Source organism: Lissotriton helveticus, chromosome 4_2 (genome assembly GCF_964261635.1).
Source record: "Lissotriton helveticus chromosome 4_2, aLisHel1.1, whole genome shotgun sequence".
NCBI classification, from domain to species: domain Eukaryota; kingdom Metazoa; phylum Chordata; class Amphibia; order Caudata; family Salamandridae; genus Lissotriton; species Lissotriton helveticus.
The window spans coordinates 7,604,044-7,623,214 of record NC_136064.1 but is presented as its reverse complement, the minus strand read 5'-3'; the positions used below and the strand labels follow the sequence as shown (position 1 = coordinate 7,623,214).

At 44.3% G+C, this 19,171-nt stretch overlaps 1 protein-coding gene across 3 annotated transcripts in view; it reads left to right on the top strand.

Moving 5' to 3' along the window:
- Window positions 1–11,597, top strand: part of MTMR8 (myotubularin related protein 8) — a 511,753-nt gene extending 500,156 nt beyond the window's left edge. For 2 of the 3 annotated variants that reach the window (XM_078640107.1, XM_078640110.1), the window contains one exon: window positions 8,398–11,597. In XM_078640107.1, the coding sequence (XP_078496233.1) occupies window positions 8,398–8,673 (276 nt within the window). In that variant the 3' untranslated portion in view covers window positions 8,674–11,597. The remainder of the gene's footprint in view (window positions 1–8,397) is intronic. The other variant, XM_078640108.1, reaches the window with a different exon arrangement.
- The last annotated feature ends 7,574 nt before the right edge of the window (window positions 11,598–19,171 follow it).

The window sequence follows — 19,171 nt, the reverse complement described above, 5'->3', positions numbered from 1 at the left end:
GCTCTGGGAGGAGCGAGATTAATCTCAACCTGCACTTACTTCAAAATGCACGGGGACACTTAACCTACACCAAGTGCGTCAGGCGTACTAACTACAACTTGCACAGAGAGAAATCACATCACATGAATTATGTACATTTACACTGCAGATGTGATGGGGTTTTTGCCTGTATCGATGACACTTACACATACAAAAGGAATTCTGGACGGAGGAATTGGTCTCATCTTGCATCTTGGGGCACTTATGGCATTAGGCATATTTATTGTAATTCAGCTTTTAACTGTTCCTGGGGCTTTGGCATTCACTAGTTACGCCCCTTACACTGGGACAGTTGCAACATAGGAGCTAGTATGACAGTGCCAGGGGTATTTATTGGCAACATGTACAAGAGCCATGTACGTCCAACTGCAGCCCCTTGAACATATGCCCTGACCCCACCTCACCTTGGGGGTCGAATATAGTACTTGAGCACTTGCTTCGCTCTGCACCAGGGACATTTATGTCAACATAAAGCCCTGTCATTTCATGTCCCCAGGGCAAATATCGTATCGGAGCAGTTGCAGAACCTTGTGTTGGGTGCCTAACTCACCCTGCTCCTAGGGTATTTACATCTTCTTGCATGCTGCAGCCCCTCTGGGAGAAATACAGTATCGGAGCGCGTGCACGTAAAGCAACACCCACCGTACACACCCGGGGACAGCGACAGCGTCGGAGCACTTACCGCACCTTGCACTCGTGAAACTTTGTGCATTCTGCAGCTCCTTCGCCTCATGACACATGGGGCAGCCGTAATGCTGGGTCACTTATTACAGTCTGCACTTCTCGCTCCCCTGGACATCTCACGCTCTGCTACCGGGTGTCGCGGGTGGTCCACAGTGTCAGCATTTACGGGAATCTACTCCTGGTACATGTGCGGGCTGATGCACTGACACCACGTTCGCAATGGCACTTACTGCAGTAGGCACTTTATTGAAACACAGTGAGGGCAATTATGGTGTCTGGGTGCTTTGGTGCCACCGAAGGGTGGAGAGGGGTAGCCTTCGCGGGGTGCAGATGCAGCATTTAAGGCAAACTACACTGCAAGGACCAGAGTGGCTGAAAGTTCCACAATTTACCACAAAGGCAAACTGCATTATCGGTGATTTTGCAACAACAGTCTCCTCCTTCATTCACTTTCAGCATCTGTACTTTATCTATGTCTTGCACAGTGAGGGGTGTGATCCCTAAAATTACCAAGGAGCGACCCAAAACCCCACAGAATGCCTGCCTCCAGCACTCACAGCAACCTCCCCAGTTTCGTTAAGTGTCAGGGTTCTTGCAGGAGGAGCGCTCACACCAACCTGCAGCATGAGCACTTGACTGTGCTTGCAAGAGTGGGCACAAGGGAGCTGCTCCAGGCACTTACACAACTTGTAGCACAAGATGCTATACCAGTCAGTACTTGGCAGCACACTTCATCGGGAAGTTTGAGGCAACCTGCACTTGCAGCGGTGGCACTTGGAGCAGTTTTCACCACTGCATTTACAGTACTTATATCAGCCGAGCACCTGTTGCATCAGGTGCCTCCTATGGCGCGTGGGCACCTGCTGCTGCCCTCTTACACTGTGTAGACCCACACCCAACACAACCCTTCAGGGGTCCTACATATGCACCATGGGAGCGTGCAAGCTGGATAACCTTGCAAAACAACACGTGTGGTGCGCTCTGAGTGAAACAATCCCAAGATAATGTGGTTACTCTGTAACGTTCTTGCTGGGATTAAGAGCGCAGATAGAGCTAATGAGGCTGAGGCAATGTCCTTGACTCCTCCGGTGGACTTTATACACTGCCTGAATGCCTTTATTCAGACTTTAGTAGACCGTCCTGTTCTACACAGACACGGTCGCTCCAGACGCTGCTCCCCGCTCTACCTGCCACCTGAAGTGCTTCTGCCTCCTCGCCTCGCTCTTTTCACTGCCATTGCCTGCCTCGAGATAGCGCAAGTACCCATCAACGCTTTAACTGGGTTTTGAACATTATTTGACCATAGCGCTCCGTTTGCCTAACTACGCTGTATTTAATATTTTAAAATTGATACTCTGCCTGCCTAACTAATTGCTGCCTGATCTCACCGGTGCCACTGACATCAGGATCGCACTATCGATCTCTGTGCCCCAATCCGGTTTCGTTTCTGGCTGAGGCCATCTTCAGCTTGCAGTTGTTGTTGTTTGTTTTTGGTGCCTTCCCTGCCCAGATCCCCGCCCAGCTCCCGCCTCCCAGCTGACCATCCCTCCCACTGAAACCATTTGCCACGCTCCCCCGCTGCAGCGCTGTGACCGTCCTGTTCTACACAGACACGGTCGCTCCAGACGCTGCTCCCCGCTCTACCTGCCACCTGAAGTGCTTCTGCCTCCTCGCCTCGCTCTTTTCACTGCCATTGCCTGCCTCGAGATAGCGCAAGTACCCATCAACGCTTTAACTGGGTTTTGAACATTATTTGACCATAGCGCTCCGTTTGCCTAACTACGCTGTATTTAATATTTTAAAATTGATACTCTGCCTGCCTAACTAATTGCTGCCTGATCTCACCGGTGCCACTGACATCAGGATCGCACTATCGATCTCTGTGCCCCAATCCGGTTTCGTTTCTGGCTGAGGCCATCTTCAGCTTGCAGTTGTTGTTGTTTGTTTTTGGTGCCTTCCCTGCCCAGATCCCCGCCCAGCTCCCGCCTCCCAGCTGACCATCCCTCGCCCCTCCCCCTCTTCTATCCGCATATGACAGGTATTCCTGCGCGCAGCGGTCACGCCCCATTCGCGCCGAAGGTGCGCCAAAGGTAAGCCCGTCTACGCCCGTCCGCGCCTGGTCCGCGACCAGCGCCCGTCCCCCTGCCCTATGCCGCCCCCAACCCCCAGAGTAACTTATGATGCCACTACTCTCCTCGCCTTCAACGCAGGACTCACCCCTCTATGCTGCGTAGCTACCCCAGGACGTACCCACGGCCCATTCTCCTGCCTCTCCTGTAAGTTCAACTGCGTCAGGACCCTCACCAAACACACTTCCTCCACACTCAGCTCCGAACCCAACGACTTGAAATGCATCCTACTGAACACCCGCTCGGTCCACAGACACGCAACCGAACTCTGGGACCTAATCGACACTGTGTCACCTGACATTGCCTTCCTCACTGAAACTTGGATGAACGCATCTTCTGCCCCCGACATCGCCATAGCCATACCGGACACTTACAAAATCATTCGAAAAGACCGCACCATTAAAAAAACCGGAGGAGGCATCGCCATCGTCCATAGAAACACCATCAAAATTACAACCAGCTCTGACGACAATCTTGCAACCGCCGAACACCTCCACTTTCAGATCCACACCGACCCCAGGACCACCCTTAGAGGAACCCTCATCTACAGACCCCCAGGCACCCGATCTCAATTCAGCGACGACATCACTGACTTCGTCAGCCCGCACGCCCTCGCCTCCGAGAATTACATCCTTCTAGGAGACCTCAACTACCACATTGACAACATTCTCGACAACAACACCACCACCCTCCTGGACAACCTGTCCAACCTCGGACTCAAACAACTTGTTGACACCCCCACTCACACAGCCGGACACACGCTCGACCCTATCTTCACCTCCAGCAAGCACATCTCCTTCGATCACACTACAGCTCTCCACTGGACGGATCACAGCTGTGTTCACTTCAGCTACAAAACAACCCTGACCCACAACCGGCCACAACTCATTCCCCGAAGAAATTGGAACAAAATCACCACCGACCGACTCCTCGCATCCCTCAGCCAAAACACTCCCACTCTAACAACGGACCCAGACCAAGCGGCCACAAACCTCAGGCAATGGATTACACACAGTGCGGACGAACTAGCACCCCTGAAAAAACACCAGTTGAAATCATTCAGCAAAAAGGCTCCCTGGTTCAATGATGACCTTAAAAAATCCAAGAAGACATGCCGCACCCTGGAGAAGAATTGGAGAAAAGAACCAACCTCAGACAACATGACCTCCCTCAAGACAGCCACCCGCAAACACCACCAACTAATTCGATCCGCCAAGAAATCAGCATTTAAGGACCGTCTCGACAACAATTCTCATAACAGCAAGGAACTCTTCAATATCGTCAAAGAATTCACCAACCCTCCCGCAGCATCCAACGACATCACTAACTCCCAAGACCTCTGCAATGCGCTATCCTCCTTCTTCTACAACAAAATTGCCGACATCCACAACAGCTTCAAGAATACTCCCAATGACCAACTCACCCCACCCCCTTCTGATCCCACCCCTCCAACTAACTACCTCAATTCCTGGAACCCAATCACCATCGAAGATACCATTCACCTCATGAACTCAATCCACTCTGGCTCACCTTCCGACCCCTGCCCCCACTACATCTTCAACAAAGCTGACTCCATCATTGCTCCCCAACTCCGCGATGTCATCAACTGCTCCTTCAACTCAGCCACCTTCCCAGAAATATGGAAACACGCAGAACTCAGCGCCCTTCTGAAAAAACCAACAGCAGACCCCTCAGAACTGAAAAACTACCGACCCATCTCCCTCCTCCCTTTCCCGGCCAAAGTCATCGAGAAAGCCGTCAACAGCCAACTCGCAGCCTTCCTTGAATCCAACAACTCCCTGGATCCCTCACAGAACGGCTTTCGAGCCAAACACAGCACCGAAACCGCCCTCATTGCGGCGACCGACGACATCCGAGCACTCCTGGACAACGGCGAAACAGTGGCCCTCATTCTACTCGACCTCTCCGCCGCCTTCGACACTGTCTGTCACAACACCCTCATACAACGCCTCAACAACATCGGCATACAAGGAAAAGCCCTGGACTGGATCATCTCGTTCCTATCCGGGAGAACACAGAGAGTCCGACTCCCCCCTTTCTACTCAGAGCCCACCGAAGTCATCTGCGGCGTACCTCAAGGCTCCTCACTCAGTCCCACCCTCTTCAACGTCTACATGAGTCCCCTCGCCTCCATCGCACGTCGACACAACCTCAACATCATCTCCTACGCCGACGACACCCAGCTGATACTTTCCCTCACCAAAGACCCCAACACCGCCAAGGACAACCTTCACGAAGGTATGAAAGAAGTAGCCGAATGGATGAAACAGAGCCGCTTAAAACTCAACTCAGACAAAACTGAGGTGCTCATCCTTGGATCCTCACCCTCATCTTGGGACGACTCTTGGTGGCCTTCCGCTCTGGGATCAGCGCCCACACCCACTGACCATGCACGTAACCTTGGCTTCATCCTAGACTCCTCTCTCTCAATGTCCAGACAAGTCAACGCCGTATCGTCCTCCTGCTTCAACGTCCTTCGCATTCTCAAAAAGATCTTCCGCTGGATCCCCCTCGAAACAAGAAAGACTGTCACCCATGCACTGGTCACGAGTCGACTGGACTATGGCAACACTCTCTACGCCGGAATTACAACAAAATTGCAGAAAAAGCTCCAGCGCATCCAAAACGCATCAGCGAGACTCATATTAGACATCCCGCGCCAAGAGCACATCACCGGTCACCTAAAAAACCTCCACTGGCTTCCCGTCAACAAAAGAATTACTTTCCGCCTTCTTACCCACGCACACAAGGCCCTTTATAATCTAGGACCAGAATGCCTCAACTCCCGACTGTCCTTCTACTATCCCACCCGCCAACTAAGATCATCCATTCAAGCCCTCGCCGCAGTCCCACGCATCCGAAAAACCACCATGGGTGGCAGATCCTTCTCCTTCCTGGCTGCCAAGACCTGGAACTCACTCCCCACCCACCTTCGCCTTACTCAGAATCACATCTCCTTCAGAAAAGAACTGAAAACTTGGCTATTCGATAAACAATGAACCCCTCCCTCTAGCGCCTTGAGACCCTCTGGGTGAGTAGTGCGCTCTATAAATGCCTGAACTTGAACTTGAACTTGAACTTTATTCCGGTGAATTTGGCTGTTTCACTTAAAATCCTAAAGAGTCTAAAGTCTGGCTCTCCCTCTGATCCATGTCCAGCCAGGTTGCTAGCTGCAGCCGCTGAGACGATTAATGCAGAGGTAAATAGCATTTTCAATCTGTCCCTCTGCACAGCTAGCGTCCCTGCGTCCTGGAAACCTGCCAAAATCCTACCACTCATGAAAAAGCCATCATTGGACACTCGCAGTCCAGGTAACTACAGACCTATCTCTCTGTTGCCTGGTATGGCCAAGGTGTGTGAGAAGGTTGTCACCAAACAACTTAAGGAGTTTGTCGAAAGAGAGGGTCTGCCGCATCCTGCTCAGTCAGGGTTCCGAGCAGCTCATAGCACGGAATCTGTGCTGGTGGAGGTTGTGGAGGCCATTCGGGAGTGCTTAGACGCCGGCGGGAGGGCAGCATTGATTCTGCTTGACCTCTCGGCGGCGTTCAAAATGTTCCCTAACTCTTCTTCTCTCACGTCTGGCCAGGATAGGTGTGTTGGGGACGCCGTGGGATTGACTCAGGTCCTTTCTCGAGCGTCGGGCCCAGCAGATCTGGCTTTGTCCATCAGCCTCTCTACATCAGCCAGTGACGACGGGAGTCCCTCAGGGGTCCTCGCTCAGTCCCCTTCTTTTTAATATCTATGTGTCCCCCCTGGTCTATCTGGCAGAGAGTTTGGGAGCTAAGGTGATGGTTTACGCCGATGACACACAGCTGCTCTTTACCTGGGACAGGGATGACAACATCCTGGCAGCAGTGTTCTACATGATTTGCAGTTTATTCAAGGAGCTATTAGGTAAGTTTAAGTTGAGTCCATTTCAATAATCTAATCTTGAGAGAACTAAGGTTGTGAGCACAATCTTTAACGAGTCAAATGGATTGAACTCAGCGATGTTCTTGTTGGTCCTCAAGATATAAAAAGAGGAAGAGATGACCACATTAATTTTAATTGCAGGTAAAGGAAGTGTCCCTAATTCTAGCAGCCACCAAGAAAGGGATCAAAAGGAGACATTATTTCCAAATAATATCACTTCTTTTTCAGATTAATTTAATTTGGCACAATTATCGCTCATCTAATTGCTAACTGCAATCACGCCGTTTTGAAAGGTCTTGCGTGTGCTCTGGTTCCTATTGGAAAGAGACACCACAATCTGGGTATTGTCAGCATAGGTCACCAGTGAGATTTGGTTGAGTTTGCTAAGGGGAATGATGTATACATTAAAAAGAATTGGACTTAACTTAGTATGCTGGGTTTATTAACTGGGCATCTGTAATAATATTGACTTAAATGAAAGTGTAGTAGAGTATTTTTTAAACTTCATATTCATTATTTTTTTGTATTCATGTGCGACGTTGAGTTGGTCGTTTTTTTAATTTTTACTTGCCCCCATTCGTCTTCATTTGCCGAAAGAAAACCTGGAATTGCAATTCATCTTCATATACAACATCATTATCCATTCTATTTCACCCACCTTCTACATTTCATCTGGACCCATGAATTTTATCTATTATTTCCATATTAGTAATCTTGCAATCAAATCCAAAAACTAATTAGTCTGAATTGATTTCTACAGTACCCGCAGTGGTTTTAAGGATCTATGGTAATTCACGAGGTTTACTGTCTTCCATGTCTGTGTGAAACATCTGGTGTACGACGTTGTGGCCACTGGGAAGATGAAGAGCACATCACAATATTTTAAGCATACTCTGTGTTACAATCTCTATATTTGACCCTCTGATCTTTATCATCCTAGTAGCGGACCAGTATTGTTTGAGTGAAAAATGTTTTGCTTTATGCAAAAACAGGCTTGACCAATTCTAACATCATATTCTGTGATGTTGTTGCCGCTTATTGCCTCCCTTGTTGGTAAGTCCTCACCTCCTATGGTGAATTGTGTCTGTTGTCTAAAATACTCAGTAAATAAGTAGACCATAAATCTGCTTGTTTTATATTCTATTGAGTTCAGTTGGATTACCAGTACCATTACATGAAAAACCATTTGATATCCTGTGCGAATTTCCAAGTTATGTTGTATGGTTATGAAACGTTTGCAGTTTAGTTCTATGTTCTTAGTTGCTTAGTCATTAGCACCAATTTTCTAGAGTTTTGCTCCTCAAAATGGTACATATGACCCGTCTTTACAGATCTTGAGGCTACTAGGTAAAACCCATTATGCCTAAAGCTTCGAGTTATAAGAGATATCATCGAAACAAGCCTCTTTTTACTCATTTGTCTGCACTACCAATTTAACAAAGCATGTGTTAGTGCTGTACTTTTCTAAGTGGGTTGTCTAATTTGATGGACGAAAGTAACACCAAACGCTATGTTTCTGTATATTATGCAAAATCAGAACTAGTTTGTAAAAATAAATTTGGTATTGGTCAGATTGGAAGGATTCCTGACTCTGTTTTTTTTCCACCTACAGAAATTGCCTGTAGCTGATGGTCAGCAATTCAATGAAGCCAGAACTGTACCAGAACCCCTTAGTACTTCACATGAAACGTCTGCTGCCCCCGAGTTGAAAGCACCAATGGACTGTGAAGGTATTGCACTTATCAAGCTTTCCAATGGCACTGACACAGAAGAGCTCAATGATATCCCTGAACAGAGTCAAAACAACAGAGAGGAACTCGATGCTGATAAAGATCTGCCAGGAATTGGAAGCCATTCAGCCGTTCACATTCGTTTGGAGACCAATTGAGCAACAATGCTGGGACCTAGATATGCAGCACACATTCTTGTTGTGCCTCCGAAAAGGCCCAGTTACAAAAAGCCTACCAAGTCGGTGTTCTCCCATTCAGAGCTTGCCGACTCAACGAGTAGGCTTAGAGGCCCAGGACACTCCTATGAGAAGCACAGAAAGAAAAATGGAAATTTCTCTTGGTCTGATTTGTATTGATATTCAACGGAGTGCACTGCTGGTGTAGCCGTTCATCTGACGAAAAGGGAATGTGTGAAAAAGGACGATAGAGGTGTGATGTCGCCTTTTCCTAGAGTATAATCTACTGCCGATGTTCAACAAAAGCACGTTCATGGGTGTTTTTTTGCAACAGCATATTGAAGACAGCATGCGTAATTGTTACATGCTTCGCGATGAAGAATGATGCACCGTCGGTTGCAGCAACTGGAAGAGCATCAGTGATCCAATAATAAATTGATGCTGAGGCCAGAGCGACAGTGCTTCCATTGGCTTTCCCTACTGTTTAAAGGTGCTGCTCGACTGTTATTGACCTCAAATACCCCCAGCCTGATGGATTATTGCACATTTTGTACAATATTTGTTGTATCTGTACATTATTTAGCAGCTGTCCTGTGACATTGTCGTGTCCGAGGCAGTTTGTATGTACTCCTGGTGAAAGAAATTCAAAACGGCATTCCCAAGAACGCCATTTACTTCTTAGAGTACATATTTCAGAAAAATTCTGCCTCACTTAAAACCAGTGGGCAGGAAGCATTAGGGCTGTTACGTTGAAGGACCTCCCTCACAATGCCGTCATAATTGTTAGTCTTTTTAACAAAAGATTTTTACTGCTTTGTTGCCACTTTCGTCGCTTCACTTGCATTATAATATTTGGATGGACCTTGAAGCAGAATTTCAGCTTCAAATCATTCTCAAGCTGTGGTTGATGTTCATGTGTTATACTGAAAATGTCCACTGGTAGTTACATCATGTTCACGGCTATCTAAGTGTGTTTGTGCCTAATCTGTGCTGAAGTTTCCTGTTGCACAAATATAATTTTATCTACGTCTTTTGGGAGTGACCTAAAAAGGTGGTACTCAAAATATAGTCAACAGTGTTCTACCTTATGAAGAAAGTGCAATATTTTACTGTACCAGGGGAAAGGGATTCTCCCGACTTCCTCTGCATACCCAGACTTGCATCCTACATATATCTTCACCGCCCTGGTCTTATTGCAGATAGGATTTACATTACCAATAATGGTTACTAATTTTCCTACAAAATGGCGCTTTTGGATTTGCTTCCTTTTGCTTAATTTACCCAAATGTCTTAAAGAGATCTGATTAGCATGCCATTGGATCAGTGGCCGCCTCATGGGGTAAATGCATGAAAGGCACCATATGTATGGATTGGCACTTCCAACCAATCGCATATAGAACTGCTTTTTCTGTGCTAGTTGCTTCTTGAAAGATAAGAAATATCAGCACAATAATGTATATATTGTAGTTGGAGGTGGTGAGGATGGCCTGATTGAGAATGCTTTTTGTACAAAAGTGATTTATTGATTAGAGAACTAGGCTCTGTGTATATTTCCACCTACATATTGGATACACTCATGAGGGCACTCCTCTAGCACAGTGGTTCTTAACCTTTTCACTTCTGTGGACCCCCACTATTTATTTACTTGAACCCGGGGACCCCCAATGAATCAATATTGGAATCTAGGGATCCCCCCACCGAGTCAGTTCTTAAAGCAGGGGACCTCCGTCTAATCATTTTTGATTATTTGAACCGCAAAACAATACTCGAAACATACAGAAAAAAGCATTTATTTAAAAAATACACCAATTATATATTTTTTTCAGCTCCTCAAAAATATTTTAAAAAGGAATGTTACAATGGGAAGGTTGGCCTTCCTAAATTGATTGAAGCCACTCATCGTCCATACTAGATTCTGTTTGCACTGCTCTCACAAATCAATCTGCGGTTACTAACTTAATTTTTAGCCTCCAATTTCAAATTGTTTACATTTTCAGAAAGTTGTCGAATTTTACATTTTGCTTCGTTATTTATATACACTTTATTAATCTGTTAATGTTATTGCATTTGCTGATCAGTTACGGACCCCCTGATTAGGCTTTCCGGACCCTCCAGGATCCCCAGACCACGTGCTCTAGCGTTATGAATTATCAGCCTGAGTAAACATCTTACAAGCTTTGAATCGGGCATTGGTGAACTGTTGTCCAGTATAAGCTTGATAAACACCCACAGATTTGAATTTTTTTTAAATTCACCGACATTTTGTCCATCAAGCAGGAGCACTTTCCTTTAACAAGTTTCACGTGGGGGGTGACGTGGGGGATCGCTTCACTATATTCCTACTATTATGGCAAACCGTGGCCTTACTTAAATCGACATAGTGTATATATATCGATGGATGTGAAAGACACCATCCCTATTACTTGTCTGCGTGAAAGAGTAAGGTTAACATTTAAGTGAGGCCATGGTTTGCCGTAATAATTTGAATCTCATGAAGAGACCCCTCCTCGCACCGGCTGAAATTCAAGTTACAAAAAGTACTTCTACTTTGAACATTTCTGGCCCTGAAGCTGACATTTCTCCCAGTGGAAGTTCACTTCTACAAAGATTACGAGGATCAATTACCTTTCCAGAAAGGGAGGTAATAGGTACACCCCAGAGTTTCAAGAAGCTATAGCACAAGGAGAATTTCCCCCCGTGGAACAAAGTTCCCTTTGGAGAAAAATATTTTAAAATGTGCTTTTGCATATTTCAGCAAGCAGATGTTTCACAATACGTCCGATCCTCTAGAATTCGCTTTGTAGGCCATGAGTGCACCAGAAAACCAGTTATTTGCATAGATTTTCATGATGTACCGATTAGGATTCTGTGAATACCTGAAAGTTTATAAATACGTGCTAATCAAAGGTATGTGGGCCTGATTTATTTTTTAGTGAACAGCCCAGCCCGTCTTTTTTACCAGGGGAGCAGAGTAAATTAGTTTGTCCCTTGGTGGAGGGACATTCTGCCAAATTAAAAATGACTGCCAAGCAGGGGGTCAATTATAATGCATTGGCAGAAACCGCCATCATGGCAGTTCCTACCAGTCCATTTCTCAGTTTGGTTCAGGGCGCATCAGTATGATGTTGCTCTGCACCAAACAGGATTTTTTTTTTATTTTCAAAAAGCAAAGCCCAAAATGGGATTGTCGTCTATTTTTGAAATACAAAATGTAATACTCCCCTCACCTTGGAGGTCTTCTCCCATGGTGGCGAGAACGTTATTAGCATTTTACTATGTCTCACTGCCAGGGTTTGCCTGGCGCTGATAGACAGTAAATAAAGAAAATGGGCAGACATACAGCCATTTCCATGACAGCCCTTACTCCTGCAGGTCGTTGGAGATGTTTGGCTATGACAGTGACAAAGTTGTCACCACTATATCCAAACCTATAACCCACCTGCATTTAAATCGGGCAAACGGAACATTATGTAGGCGGTAAGGATACTCTGTCGCTGGTCGACGTAGTATGCTTACCGCCAACTGTAAACCAGGCCGTAAGTCTACAATGAACTGTGAATCACCAAATGCACATTTGTAGAGTGGTGATGGCAACTGCAGTGCATATATATTTCTTCACTGCATGCATGAAACATGTAGTATGTCTGGCACAAATGTTTGTATGCATTGTATTACAGATGCCGATTTGAGGGGGTCAGCACAGTCTCATAGAGCGGTGTACCAGCACTCATGTATGTTTATCAGTTCAATAATTGCAGTTCTAGGGGCTACATGAATGAGGTGTAGACTCTGTACTGCACTTTCTCCCCCTTAGTAAGATTGTGCCCCATCAGACCAGCGCCAAACCACTTCCTACTACTTCGATTCTATGACTCTTATGTGGCAGCCATGTGCCATGTTCTTAAGCTTTACTGCAAGACGCCATAGGAACGAGGATTGGTCCTCTTGTTCCAATAGTATGCAAAAGAATACTTCCTTGCTTGGTTGAAATTTTTCAGATTGTCACCAAAATGTCCTTTCTAGTAGCCCACTGCCCCAGTCTAAACTTGCCAATAGAAAAGACCCAGGAAAGACAACCCATTCTTTGTTACACTCCCCAGTTTTTTATGTGTGTTTTAGTTGCCAGAATTTGTATGGGTTTTAGCTGATTTTGGAACTAAGCCATTACATGATTGCAGAGTGCATTGACTTTTCGACTGTTATATTTTAGGTCATTCCCCAGAAACGTTTTTACTTCTCCAGGTTTGTTTTTTTATGGAAAACATGGGTAGATGTTATCTGTCTGAATGATTTCTCTGTCTCAGTAACAACTTATCCGAAGTGTATAGAGAATTTCTTTCCTATCGTAGTGGGTAAGGCGCATGGGTGCCGCCCTCCCTGCCAATGTCAGAACCATCGCATCCACTGGTTACTACTATACCGATTGCATTTTACTTGGTAGTACCTAATCATGCAGTTTCTTTGTAGGCGTTGGATGTCACAACTAGTTATCATTGAGGTAGGTGCTCTTAAAGCAACACCAGAAAGTGTGTTGATCATTTAGTAAGTTGTCTAAATAGGCTTATTTCAGTGACTGAAATGTATTTTTTCTGCGTTGCCAAACTCATGATAAAAGTCAAGATGGAAACTTCATTTCAAAATAGAGAGAGCAACTGAAGGACTACACTGCGGTAAACATCAATCAAATTACTGCACTTTTTATTTTGTAATAATTCATTCAGAGCAGCAGGTGAACCCGTGCATTCACTCTCAGGCGTGGAAGACTGCAGCATGTTTTTGGTATTGAAAAGCACTCGTCAAATTAAATGATGTTCACACTGCATTTTATTTTTGGAATCTTAATAACAGCAAAACTTAATTCTAATACCTGTGCAGAATACCAGTTATGGTTTGTCGGCGGGCTAATAAATGGCATGCTTGTAAAAAGCTTGGCGACAACACAAACCTTCGAAGTAAGGTGAAGAGTTTTGGTAGTCTGGGCTCATAATGCCACCCTCTCTCAGTTCCTTTACATCTGTTTTTTTGTTAGTGGTGGTAGCATGCCCACTGTGTCATATGGAGTGTGTCTTTTGACCAGTTTTTTTAATATATTAGTAGTTTCACTCGTGATAACTCCTCGCAGACAACTCTTTACTATACAAAGCGAAAAGATATATTTTAAATATTTTTTAAATGGGATTTAAAATAAACCCATAGACCCAATATTTAGTAGGCTTCAATATTGTGTAAAAGTAGTGCCTAGAAACGCCATAATTCACTGAGTTTTAAATCTTGGTGGTTTTTGAGACGGTGATGAAACTCATGAAAAGCTACACCCATCAAAACAGCATCTCAGAGGCTGTTTTGTACTTCATCTGTTTGTAAAGATAAAAATCCATCCAGGGGAGTGTGCTGACACTTCATGAAGAGTTGTAGGTTGGTTTATAGTTTTGCAAATCAATAGACTTTTAAATTATAATATGCTTTCGGTCAACAGGAGAAGAGTTTATCCCTTTCACATCACACCCATTGCTATTCACTTTTTACTATCCAGAAATGCTAGTCCCGATTCATAATATGCCCAGGCTTAACTTGCCCTTTGATTTGCAAAGTTGGATTAATAGGCAGCATGGATCATGAGTAATAGTGCACAGAAACCCCAGCTCTCTCCATTGATACTGCATCAGATCGAAGTAGCTTGTTTAGGTAAATGTTTCAATATACGTGGGGCACCCAGGGTATGTCGAACGAGGCATGGAAATGGATGAACTGTGTGCATCACAAGAGATGGGGTCTGTATTTTTCATATACTTCACTTTATGATTATCATGTCTCACTCTCTCTTAAGTTGTATGAAGCTTATACAGATACAGCAGGAGAACATAACATGTCCTATAGTGTTCACAAAATGTACTCAATCTGTTTATTTCTGATAAAAAATGCAGAGTATTTTATTTACCCCAGTTTTCCGCAAGCTTGACATATGTTTACTTGTGTGCATCCTGTGGAGCTAAAACCATGTGAATGTTTGCCATGGCACATTTGCAGTGTTCTGCAGGTTGCTGGCTTAACTCTACTAAAGACGCAGGGGCTTATTTACAAGCCTCTTGCGCCACTTTTGAGTCATTTTTAACATTGGAAAAGTGACGTACGGGTGGCGCAAAGGGCTTGTAAATCTGCCCCTGAACATTCATTTCTGCTATGTAAATATACATTTAACCGGCCTAATTCAAGAACTTTTCATCACCTCAACTTTCTTTCCTTCTTGAACATGTAATACCCATATTCCTCTGTGGGTACTACAGCAAAGAAATCCTTTAATGGCCTGTTACCTGCTTCTCGGAAGCAAAGCTTCATTAAGATAATGTTAAATGTGTCGGCAGTGTGGCAAGCCCTTATGTTGAAAATATAATTGATTCAGTTTATACGCAGCAAAGTAGCACACAGATGAAGTTTACCAAAACTTAAATAACCACTCATTTGTTTTGAAGTGCTATTGGGTTTTTAATTGTTCAAATTCATATTAAATAGCTGGCTGTATTAGCGCGCAAGATAAAAAGATGGTTGTTTAGGGCCACAAAGCAAGTTCCTTGGATTGCATGGGGTTTTAAGAGAGATAACATTGAAGGGCTCGGAAATAACTCATTTTAGGTCTGAAAATTGTGAATTGGGTAGTTGGAAAGGTAGGAAAAAGTAACACACCACTCTTTTAGAACCTAATTAATAAATCGTGGATAATCCGTATTGGCCCAGTTTCGTAATTCTCAGGGCGAATTCATCATCACTAGTTATTTTTTCTGAAATGCTTCTTTGAAATGTATTTTGGATGAGAGTGGCATTAATAGGATCAATAGCCATTGACCTCAAAAGTTCAAACCCCATGTAGGGCATGTAGCAGCCAGTCAAAGAGTGCCGACCATTGTTTTCATGATGGAATGTAGTCTTAACCCAGTGAAATTGTACATTATTTGTACTTTTATTATGCCATTTTTGTTAGAATGTGGAAGCAGACCCACATTCCTTCACCTTTAGTTCTTAACATGCCAGTGTCTGTTCCTTTGTGTCTTGATTGTTGAAGTAAAAAATGCACTTGATAACAGGCTTCAATGAGGTGGTAGGTCATTGTTTACAGACCTGTGTATGATTTATATTGTTCACACTTAAAACAAATACCTTTATACCTAGAGCGTGCCTTGTAATAGCTCATCTGTTACAATGCGCTAGAAACTGTCTATCTATAAAAATGAGTACTCACTTATCCGAATGCTTTGGGTTATTTTGCCTCTTAATTTATGTGGTTTACCGGTCATTCACACGATCCTCTGTAACACTACATATGATTGCTATGCAAGTTGGTCAGTGCAGTTATTGAGTCTACATCTTAAAATGTGTTACAAGTACAGTAAATCCTATGGGATACTGTCATCCAAGTTTACTGTTGATTTGTTTGATGACTATAAGGATTTTTCACTTGATCATCTCATGAAGCTGAGGAATTGTGCGGTGTTGTTCCACCAGATATGATTAGGTTTGTCAAAATTGCTTTCATTTTAGAAGCATATTCACACATAAGTGTGGTCAGGCATGCTTAAACTTCTTTGTATAGATGAGGGATGCACACCTGCTTTTCAAAAGATTTATCCAAAAACTTTATCCAACCTTCTCCATTTTAGTTCCTGAGAGCGTGCAGATTGGTAATGTGGCATGCCCAAATGCCACTGGGTACAACCTAGTTAACTGCAAATGGGACATTTACATGCCCCAGCCAAATGCACAGCTTATGTGCTGCCCGTGATTGTGGGTTGAAAAGGTTTTATACCAAGCGGTAAAACAACAAGTTTAAAGTCTGAAGGTTTAGAACAGGAGAGGGTGCGAATGTGCGCAGCGTGGTTAGAGTGCATTTATAAAAGACGTGACTCAGAATCCCGTAACTGTGGATTGAAAAGGTTTTATACCAAAGCGGTAAAACAACAAGTTTAAATATGCACCGCAGGTCGGAAAAAAGAGGGTGAAGATGGCTGGGGGGAAGGGAGAGATACATATGGACACTGATTAAGTATTGGGGTTAAAAAAAGAGTTACCTGGGAGGATTGAATTCTGCCAAAGTATTGTGGTTAGAAAAGTAGTGAATGGGAGGATTGTAGAACCGAGGTAATGATGTTCCACAAGCATGATTTAGGATGCATATGAACCAAATTGCATATAAGCAAGATACCCAGAAGTATAATACGATGCAGTAGCTTATGTGATGGCTTTTTGAAAAAAACATATACACAAGAATCCATGACTAATTGGTAAATGTTTTATTACTTTTAGTGACCCCCGAAGAAGGGCGCTGTGTCGCCCGAAATGCATAGGGTTTTAAAGAAATAAACACTGCTAGAGATGAGCCTGGCGTCACTCGTATTTATTCCAGAGGTCCGGATGGGCACAGATTAAATGCAAGAAATTTGAAAAATGGCCTTTAATTCCACACGTGGATTAAAAGAACACTAATGAAAAAATTTTATGGAAGCTTTGAATAACGCAAATGTTAAAAATGAAGATTTGGATGAATAATTGACAGTTTTTGAATGTTGCAAAGGCAGCACATAAGCTGTGCATTTGGCTGGGGCATGTAAATGTCCCATTTGCAGTTAACTAAACTTCTTTGTAGCCAGGCTCACCTTACTAAGAAACGGATGGACTGTTGTGATCTAACTTTATCAATCAATCAAAGCATTTATATAGCGCACTACTCACCCGGAGGGTCTCAAGGTGCTGGGGGGAGGGGGTCCGCTACTGCTCGAACAGCCAGGTCTTGAGCTGCTTCCTGAAGGCGAGGTGGTCTTGGGTCAGGCGGAGGTGGGTCGGGAGGGAGTTCCAAGTCTTGGCGGCCAGGAAGGAGAAGGACCTTCCTCCTGTGGTGGCTCTTTGGATGCGGGGGACGGCGGCGAGGGCGTGGCTGGTCGATCGAAGCTGGCGTTTGGGAGCGTAGAAGTTGAGGCGGCTGTTGAGGTATCCTGGGCCTTGGTTGTGTAGGGCTTTGTGTGCGTGGGTGAGGAGCCGGAAGGTGATTCTCTTGTTGACCGGGAGCCAGTGCAGGTCTCTCAGGTTTCCGGAGATGTGGCTGCGGCGGGGGATGTCCAGGATGAGTCGTGCTGAGGTGTTCTGGATCCGCTGGAGTCTCTTTTGGAGTTTGGCGGTGGTTCCGGCATAGAGGGAGTTGCCGTAGTCCAGACGGCTGGTGACGAGGGCCTGGGTGACTGTCTTCCTGGTCTCGATGGGGATCCATCAGAAGATCTTACGTAGCATGCGCAGGATGTTGAAGCATGACGAGGAGACGGCGTTGACTTGTCTGGTCATGGAGAGGGAGGAGTCCAGGATGAAGCCCAGGTTGCGTGCGTGGTCTGTGGGTTTGGGTGCGCTGCCCAGGGCGGGGGGCCACCAGGAGTCGTCCCAGGCGGAGGGTGAAGATCCCAGGATGAGGACTTTATAGACTTTCAAAGGATCACTTAATGTGATTTTGCCAGTCAATGCTACTGTTATCCAACCACAAAACCACTTTGATGAAAACTCGGATAAAACTTGTTTTTGTAGAATTTTACAAAGGAACGATAGGTGAGCTGCCTCTTCAAATTACAACTAAAGAAGTATTGTTTAGTTGGTCCTTGAGTCAAATGTCGGTTTGATCTTTCTGATTGCATTTGATTGTTGTAGCAGTAACAGAAGTTGGAGGTATGCTTGTATACTTTGTTACTTTAAAAAAGCTATGGAGTGTGAATTTTGGGAGTATGAACTAATAATAAACAGGTGTCTTAATTATATTTTGCCGCTCGAAATTTTAGAAACTATGCATGTGTTGTGCAGTCTACTAAGGGAAGCCCTAAAAAATATATACATGTTTACCATTTTATGTGAAATGCTGCATGGCAACCAATATTCATGACTTTTAGTTGATTTGTTATGTTGTTGGCCAGCAGGTGGATTATGATAGTATTCAAAATTGGCTTAGTTATTCTGTTCTTTCACTAGTTGGGAAACCTAGGGCCAGATGTACTTAAAACCTAGTCACAAAAGTGATCACCACTTGCACACTGACCTTTTGCGACCAGTAACTGATTTTGTAAATCAATCAATGAACTATATAGGTTAGTTCACAGAAACATAGTTTTGAGGGGGTTGCAGAATAACTTGTCTAATGAATAACAATTAGGCTGATCGTAAATTGCTCCTTCTATGATTGGCTACCTTCAAAGGGATGAGGCCTGCAAAGGACAGCAGATAATCATTCCTGTGAAAGTATTTCAGGATGGACACCTTTTTTTGTAAGCAACTGCAATTTCTTTAAAGAAACAAGGCTACTTTAAAAAATATATATATAATGTTTCCATTTTAAAAAACGTAATTGAGAGCAGGTGGTCCCCCTTAAGTTGCCACCATGATATCCTTTTTTTAAAAAAAATTAAAATATTTTTTATTCCACAGTTGGAGCAAGTTGACAACACAAGGAAAAAATCAA